Source organism: Panicum hallii, chromosome 9 (genome assembly GCF_002211085.1).
Source record: "Panicum hallii strain FIL2 chromosome 9, PHallii_v3.1, whole genome shotgun sequence".
Taxonomy (NCBI): Eukaryota; Viridiplantae; Streptophyta; class Magnoliopsida; order Poales; family Poaceae; genus Panicum; species Panicum hallii.
In genome coordinates this window covers 60,625,243-60,633,838 of record NC_038050.1, presented here as the reverse complement: position 1 = coordinate 60,633,838, position 8,596 = coordinate 60,625,243, and the positions used below count along the sequence as shown (strand labels likewise).

The window sequence follows — 8,596 nt, the reverse complement described above, 5'->3', positions numbered from 1 at the left end:
CATAGAACAACAATAGACTAAAAAAGTTGGTTTAACAATTAGTACAAGTGTTGCGCTAATCTGACAAGATTCATCTACTACATGGGGTTTTCTTTTGAAGAAAAAAATATATATGTGGTTTTATAACTATAAGCTCTATTTTAATTCACAATGTATGTTTTGGGAGAAAATACATCATTTGTACTGGGAACATGTAAAGGTACGGTCCAGTTTTCGATATGGCTTAGAACTGAAAACTATTCGCTGTTAATTGATGAAACGAGCGTAGCAAGCACCAAAGTAGAGATCGATGACAATAATAAATAGGATATGAATGATTTGACCAATTCTAAGGGCTCTAATTTTAAGTACTACCTATGATTGACTATTTGAATCTTCTCTGTTACTATAATTACTTATCATACCCACTATAAAGCCTGACATGGTCAGCTAATAAATAAAATGAAAAGGTATGCATCACGAATAATCAAACACGAAATTGAGGAACAAATAAATCAAGCCACAGATATTCCCACAAGAAAGTTTCTCCTTGGTTTAAGATCAAAGAAACTAATACAGTTTTTTCTAGTCCTCATTCATGCTATGTCTTCACATCACCGATCTCATACACGCATACATGTATCTGCCCAGTCCGGGATCAGAAGAAGAAGAAATAAACCAGAAGGGAAAAAAAGAAAACAGGGAATAGATGACGAAATAGGCTTGCTATAATGTCTGCTGTTCTTTCTTGAACTCTTTTGTATGTATGCTGTTCTTTCTTGAACTCTTTTGTATGTATGTCTCTACATGTCTATGATCTTATGCCATTTGTTATGGGTCTAGGCGTCTAGCTATGTCCTCTTGTTAGCTGGATTGTAAACATGGTTCGCTTGCGATGACCCTGGTGTCTGGCTATCATCAGTCTTGAAGCTGAAGCATGAGGCACCCAGCACACCATATGGGCTCTTTGGAACCGAAGGACGACTCGCATTGCCTTCATTCTTCTTCACTAATCCGACCTCTTGCATTGCTTCATAGCATCTCTTCACAGTTTGCTACAAATGTAAATTCGTGTATTTTAGAGACAATAATGTAACAAATGCAATACACCATTGAACATTCAAAAGTAGCTAGACCTTCAAAGAGAGATTGAGGCTGCACACCTTATCGATAGGGATGTTAGAAGCTATAAGAGCGCTGGTGAAGTCAAGAGCGTGACTTTCAGCAGCTGCTAAGAGAACTGCGGCTGCTGCAATCTCAGAAGGTCTGAATTGGAGGAACTTAGTTGCTGCAAAATTTCAAACGCACACAGATGTTCTAATCGTATACTGTTCATTCATGGAGTTGAAAAGGTGCCAAAATTCAAATTTATTCATGAAGCATATATGTAGTCTACCTTCCAGAGTGCCGAGGATGAGCTCAGAGCACCGAGAAGCAAATCCGCAACTTAACGGCTTCCCCTGGGTGAACTTGTCCATGAAATAGTTGATGTATGAGAATGGGGTCACAGCTTGCATCCTCCAATTCAGAGAGCCCATAACAAAAATCTCCATATTCTTAATAGATTCTGCATCGAACTTGTACTTCTCACTGCAAACCTGAGACAACGATACAAAAAACTTTACAAACTCCATTATATTCCTCAAACATGAAAGCAACTTTACGTAACATAATCGTATGTTTTGCCCACCTGGAAGTCTTGATACCGAGGAACTAGAGTCTCCTCCATCTTGGCTGCAATGGATAGGCAGCCAACTGAGAGTAGCTGCTGCACCCAGGGCTGCCCAGCCTACAGAACAAGAAACTTGCATAAGATTTGTGTCGCGTCAAAATCTAAGGTCGGAGGAGAGACAAGGATGTCAGAAAATCGCATGCTGATTGGCCATTAACTTAATAGATAAAGGAATGACCATACATCTGTAGAACTTACCTGGGGTTCCTTTATGGAGAGGATCCTATCAAGATAATTAATAGAAAGGTAAAAGCATAGGGGTCCAAAATTATGATGAGCCTGGGCCTGCAGTACACATGGAAGAGACAAGATAAGTAGTACAGTTCAGTTGCTATGCAAGACAAAAACTTAGTCATGTAAGGGCAAACTTGGAGCCAATAGAAGAAATAAAGGCGCATTCTGTAGACAGAAACATAAGTACTGGGATGGAACAGGTAAAATGAATCATGAAGGCATAATCTTAGAAATTCTAGAAATCTTAGAATGGCAAACTAGTAACCCCTCAACGGGTTAATCAATCCTAAAGACTAAATAAAGAGAAATTCTTCGGTCGATTGTTTGATAGTATTTTCCTAACCTTGTTGATCCAATCAATGGAAGCAATCCTCCAAGAGGACACCACTCCTCCGCTGTTCAACCTCTGGAGGTAATGCCCCGCCGCGACATGAATCAGTTGCTCCTTCTCCTTCTCCATCAGAGACGCTACAACCTCGTCGCTCTCCAACGGGAAGGCCGGGAAATCAAGGCCCGCCCCCAACTCCGCCAGCTCCCCCTCGCCGTCACTGCACCCAAAAACGTCGTCCATGTTCTCTTCACACAGCAGCAGGGACGACGGGGAGGCGCCACCGGCGGAGAGGAACCCCATGGCGAGGTTGCTCCAAGGAAATGGTGGCTTCCTGGCAATTCTCGGTCTGGGAATGAACTGGTAGCTAAGGGGTGAAGATTTCAACTTGTTGGCTATGGCATTGTTGGGAAAAAGATGGAGTGATCACCACACCTCGACTGCGAGGATCGGAGATGAGTGATGGCGACGCTAACCTATCTCTCCTTCTCTCTTCCCTTCTCCCCCTCCCTCTGTTTCTCTCTCTATCCAGGTGAGGAAGATGGTTTCGGTGCTTGATGGAGGTGTGAGGATGAGAGAGAGGGGGCCGGGGCTCTGGCCGTTTTATAGGGTGCTGAGCATTTAAGGTAATTAAGGTTTCTGGTTGTAGGAGATTTTCTGGGGATTTTTTATGCACTGCTTCGCCCGCTTGCTGGTTGTGAACCGGAAAATTAATGTTCAAGCTAAGGCAGCCCATAAAATCCTGTATGCATATCCTGGAATTAAATTGAATTCTTTCCTGATGTACTGCCATTGCTGTTGGCTATGGACTGCTGCTAGTTTTGCAACTTCGATATGAGATTTTAGCCATTGACCATTAAAGTTGTACTACAAGTATAAGATGCATCCCTGTTGAATAATCTTTATCTCCACCAAGTAGTGCATCCATAAAGATGGTTTTTGTGGTGTTCTTGTTATCCTCTGGATCATTTGTCTGGTTTTAGCTCATAGTTTATTATTGTGTTCTGATCCTCCCAATATCTGTATTACAACATACTTATGCATGTTTCTGCTGGCATATGCTTGTATTTGACCATCGGAGTTGCTTGCCAACCATATTCCTAAAGATTTTTTTCATTATTATTAACATGTTGAAAAATTGTCAGACTTGGCATTCATGGATTTCCTTCCAAAAAAGGCTCGCATCTTCATGGTGGTCCCAACTCATTAGTCATTACTATAAGCTTACTAATTACAGGAGATAGAGGCATCGATGTCAAGAGATATCTCGTTGAAAGAAAGAAACATGTGAGAATTTTTTGAAGAAATGCTCATCAAGAAAGAAAAATCTTGAATGGAAGGAAGGGTGTGTTTATAGAACAGCCTCCAGAGATGCTGCAATAAAAGATCACTAGGATTTACAGCCTACTCCAGCCACAACCTCCTGTATTTCGCACCTACTTATTCATAAAATGACTAGCTAGGGTGTATTTTGCTTGCCAGCCATATTCCTAAAATGTCATGCTAAATCTTGTGATGATCTCCCGGGCCCTTTAAACTCATAATAATTTCGCACCTACTTATCGCTATTACTATCTTCTTGAAATGCAATATCACATTCATTATTTTAATTTCAAAGCACCTTAGTCTCATTTTAGACCATCTAACCCCAAGGAAATTTCTAAGATTTTAGAGGACTTCCACGTTAAATCCAACCCAAAGGAAAATCCCTCGTTCTCTCTGAAATTGTTGTGCTCCATCCAACGATTTTCCATTCCTGGTCTCTTTGACAATCTGCCATTTTTTGCATTTACACTACTAACAAATTCTTGTTCTGTGTGTGTATCTGTGATCTCTTGCATCCTCAACTTTTAAAAGTTGGCTACAGGGACGATAGCTGCTGTTTTCGTGCTTGCTGACTAAGGCTCCTCCACTTCCTTGGCGCCAAGCCAAAACGGCCATGCCCAAAAGCTTGTGGGATCTGTGGCCGCCCGCGGCTGGAGAGGACCTCCTCCACGTCAGCCTCACTGCAGCCACTTCCGTGTGAGTGGCAGGCTGGCGTTATGCTTAGGGGAAAAGCTATGGGAAGCGATGAATCAGGTTCACCACAGCCTTATATAAGTTTGAACTCCCAATCACAACCAGAATGTTATCCGGACTTGCTTACTTCTTAGATGAATCGGCAGTGCTCTTGCTGTTCTTTCAGAAAAAGAAAAGCTTGAACTTCCTTACATGACAGTTGAGGATGACATAATTCCATGTGCTAGCTGAGTAGCGCACAGCTACGACGCTATTGAGCATCCGGTAAAACCACTATTATTCCAGAATCACTTATGAAATGTCATGGAATTATTTTACCCTCAGCCACTTACATATTATGGCAGTCAAAACGGTACAAGTAGCATTGTCCGTCATGACCTCGCAGTACAACCAGTTCACATCCTTATATACCCAGATTTCTTCCAACTTTGGATAGGCATAATCTGATGTGTTTTCTGCCTGCTATTAGGCTCCAGTTATGGCACGCCTTATTCTCCTCAAGCACATTAGTTCCCTTCGAACTTTGGATCTGCCATCACGTAGTGATACGCTGTGACCAAAACAAATATGAAGACTCCCACGAAGTTGGCGAAGAAACCCAAGTCTTGATCGTCAAACATCTGCAGCAAAGACAACAGGTGGATTTTGTTTCAGATCTCAAGAGAGTCAGGCAAATAAATCTTTTGTCACCGCAAATTAACTGATGGCTTGCAGTTGGCTGGAAATAGTATATAATGAAAACAATTTACAGTAAGAACTGAGGTTATAAAACTGCTTCACGTAGCCTGAAGGGGAAAACTAGCTTAGAAAGTGAGCAACAAAGACTAATTGCAAATAGCCTCCCAAACATGAAATTTCAAGGATCAAGCAGAGTGGGAAGAATATATAGGTAATTGCAGCAAAATGCTGCAGAGAGTCCCATGAGAGTATTGATCTTAAAGCAAGAAGTAACTGCTCAGGAACAGTGACGAGCATTAACTAAGGAGCAAGAAACGAGGGCGATAATAGACTAATAGCGACGAGGAATAAGAACGGAAACCTCCGCAGCTGCATACATGGTTTTCATTAACTATTTGAGGTTTTGATGGTTTAAAGCTTCATAGCTCTGAAGTTGACAAAATATATCTGAGCTGTATCAGGGAAAGAATGAATGGAACTAAATTTTACAAAACAGAAATTATGAACGAAAAACTTGCTCTGTACACAGGAACCACAAAACAGGACATAACTTTAACAAGCAACAATATGCGCAAATACATAAGGCAAGCATTAGTAAATTTTTCTACTGTGGTTCACTAGATAGCCTAATGGTTTTCCTTTGTACTTATGGAAGTTTTCTGGTGTCAACCTCAATCATCTCAGTGCAATCTGCAAGAGCTTAGTTCAGGTGGACATGATACGAAAAATAAATACAGAATTACCTACATTTCAATCCCAAATGGATTATACTCAAAATAGTCATACAAACAGATCTCCTCACCACCTATTGCAAATCGCATGCTCTATCCACCTACAAAAATCTATATACATAACAAAACCCTGTAAATAGCTGATAAAGTATGTATCACTGGCAGGACCATCATACCCTACAAAAAGCACTTTAAGGAATCGCACCCACACAATTCTATTCGAATTGCATAATGTATTCTATAAAGAAGACATACATGTGATCTGAGTATCCGACTCAAGACTTGCGATTTGGAACACAGCCGGACACAGACAAAGAAATGTGAAGGAATCTACCAGAAAAGGTGAAAGCAACCCGCAACAAGTCACTTCTTATGAAGAAAGAAAGAAAGACAAGAATGAAGGAAACCCAAATGGTTTCAGCTAGGAAAAGCTCATATCTTTGATTAGTGAAAGGAATGAACATGCATAAGTCTACCTCGATGCCTCCAGTTTTAGTGAGGAAGAGGAAAAGAAAAACAACTGAAAACCAAACATATTCGAACAACTAGGTGCTAGTTTAGCAAGCATGCTCTCTGTTGTTTCGGAGTGTCGGCTTGATGGGAGGTTTGGGCTACTAGTGTGGGTTTGAGACTCAGTATCGCATTGTGCATACTAAGATTTATCCACTCTCTCTTTTCTTTTGTAATGGCTGTGTGTATCAGCTTGTTGCAGAGGCCGGAACTTTATTTTTAATAAAGCTTCCTTCATCTAAAAAACAACTAGGTGGATAGGCAATTATAAGATACCAAAACACATCATATTACGAGGATAATATTAACAACAGAGTTTCTGTTCCAAAATAAAAGCAAGCATAGACTTGTTTTCACTGACCATTTAACATGTTCACGAAAAAAATTCACTTGGTTGATGAGGGATTTCATTCAGCCATAAATGAAGGTGTATAAAAAAAGAAACCAACTAACAAAGGTCTTTAATACGGAAGGTAGCAATGATGAAAAGAGAACACCTCGGAGAGAAGTAATAATGCTTGCAAGCATCTCAAAGGCACTGTACAAAATAAACTTGTGAATGTTGCTCCTAATTATATATGAAGTTAATTATAAAATAATCTTTGTAAGACAAAGTTATGTCCAAAATTTTCTACCATAAATGCCTAATAATACCAAAGAAACAAAATCGATGAAAATCCCATCATAAAAGTTGTATACAATTAATCATATTTCAGAACAAGCAATTTTATGGTTTGTTTTATTCATAAATTCAGGTGACCCGCCGCAATGAATCTTGCTTCAATGCGCCATAACCACTGTGAAACCAGCAAGACTCAACTTGAAGGCAGCAAGGTACAGGGTGATTTGATTCATCACCTCGTCGCATTATTTTTAAAAAAAAGCAAGAGAAAATATATCATTTATGCCCCTTTTGCAGTTGATAATACAGTTTATAGCATGTTGCCAGGCGATGATAGAAATACCAATCTCTCCATGATCATGTAAAAGAATGGAGTCAAAGGAGAGGGAGATGACAGGTGCATACCTGTCAGAAAGCGTGAAGCCAACTGAGAGGGAAGGTACTGACTAATGAGCAAGATAGAAGGGCAAGAATAGAGGGAGGGTACGGGAGATTCAAGAGGGAGTCACTCTAGCTTGAGATCAACAAAGGCATTGGACAAGAGGGAAAAACTCAACAGCCACAAGCTAGAGACCAGAGTTTCATGAGCTATTCATGATTATCATGACTTTAGTAGCTTGAATCCTCACAGCACCAAATTTGTCATAAAGACATACAGAGATATGCAAAAGATTTTTTGTTTGTTTAAAATAAACATGTCCTAACATTTCTATAAACAGTCTAGGGCATTTTAAATGCTGCAGTGGCACCCATCATGCATTGAATATCAATTATGAGTAAGCGATTACTTGAGGCCTTGGCGCCCCAGTATAATCTAATTTGATTCACAATGCCATGTTAATTGCAGCAAATTGCAGTAGCATCACTAAACAGGACTATCATAAAACAAAGCAAAGTTGTTTCAAGGGAAAGAGTTAAGTGAATGGAGATCGAGCGAACAACAATTTATGAAAGAAAAACTTGGTCGTTTCGCACATAGCGAACCACAAAATGAGACATATAGCTCGTACAAGAGATGATAAGTACAATTTCATGGGGGGCAAGCGTTGGTTTCCTACTATGGTTTCCCCAGAGCCCAGATAGTCCTAATCATTCCCCTTTGCCCCTTACCAAGTTCTCCAGTGTCAAATTTAGGCACTAGGCATTATTCGGTAGTGCTTAGTTCAGGTGCAGGTGGGCATGAAATTCGCAGTTTTAACCCAAAATTAGCACATATCACCCCCCGAATGCACTGTATAAACTGGGCCAACGAACATATATCGTTTATCATCTATCGCCTGTTGTACCCAACAGAGACATTTCTTTCGTACTACGCTGTAAAATTCTACCAACAGAGCACGCGTCACTCGTCGGGGCATCACATCCTGCAGATAGCACACTCCATGTAAAATCCACACACACAGACTCAGGGGCGGACCCAGCATAGGACATGGGTGTACACACATGTACACCCGAGAAATTTTGCAAACGAAATCGAAGTTAGTAGGTAATATATTGTAACTGGATTCAGATCCGAATACAAATAGTTTCGTTAGGGTTTGGGGTGCTCCGTCTCGCAAAGCAGAAGGAAAGAGGAGGGGCGGTCATACCTCAAGGATGCTCGTCGCCGGCAAAGGGCTGGGCAAAGACGTGACAAATGGCGCCGCCGCTCGCCCAGTCGTCGCCGCCAGGGAAGGAAGAGCAAGGGAGGAGATGAACCTGAGGCCCTGAATGGGTGGGTGATCTGGGTGAACGGGGAGGGGTGAATGGGTGATCTGGTGGGT

The 8,596-nt window shown here is 41.0% G+C and overlaps 2 protein-coding genes across 2 annotated transcripts; both read right to left on the bottom strand.

Moving 5' to 3' along the window:
* Positions 1-830: 830 nt before the first annotated feature.
* LOC112873274 (cyclin-D2-2-like) lies at positions 831-2,576 on the bottom strand. Its single transcript, XM_025936269.1, has 6 exons — positions 2,289-2,576; positions 1,910-1,996; positions 1,670-1,768; positions 1,376-1,577; positions 1,143-1,267; positions 831-1,034 (listed from the first exon to the last, which is right to left on the bottom strand). The coding sequence occupies exons 1-6, from the start codon at positions 2,574-2,576 to the stop codon at positions 831-833; spliced, it is 1,005 nt and encodes a 334-aa protein (XP_025792054.1).
* A 1,825-nt stretch (positions 2,577-4,401) lies between these two features.
* On the bottom strand, positions 4,402-8,596 carry LOC112877938 (dolichyl-diphosphooligosaccharide--protein glycosyltransferase subunit 4C-like). Its single transcript, XM_025942316.1, has 2 exons — positions 8,423-8,596; positions 4,402-4,912 (listed from the first exon to the last, which is right to left on the bottom strand). Exon 2 carries the CDS (start codon positions 4,910-4,912, stop codon positions 4,799-4,801), a length of 114 nt encoding a protein of 37 aa, XP_025798101.1. The 5' UTR covers positions 8,423-8,596; the 3' UTR covers positions 4,402-4,798.

Bases quoted from the DNA above. Each gene is read 5' to 3' on its own strand.
- LOC112873274 (XM_025936269.1), bottom strand. From the start codon at position 2,576: ATGGGGTTCCTCTCCGCCGGTGGCGCCTCCCCGTCGTCCCTGCTGCTG. The intron at 1,769-1,909 runs GTAAGTTCTACA...CTTGTTCTGTAG, and splicing joins TCTCCATAAAGGAACCCCAG to GCTGGGCAGCCCTGGGTGCA. The intron at 1,035-1,142 runs GTGTGCAGCCTC...TTACATTTGTAG, and splicing joins CTAACATCCCTATCGATAAG to CAAACTGTGAAGAGATGCTA.
- LOC112877938 (XM_025942316.1), bottom strand. From the start codon at position 4,912: ATGTTTGACGATCAAGACTTGGGTTTCTTCGCCAACTTCGTGGGAGTC.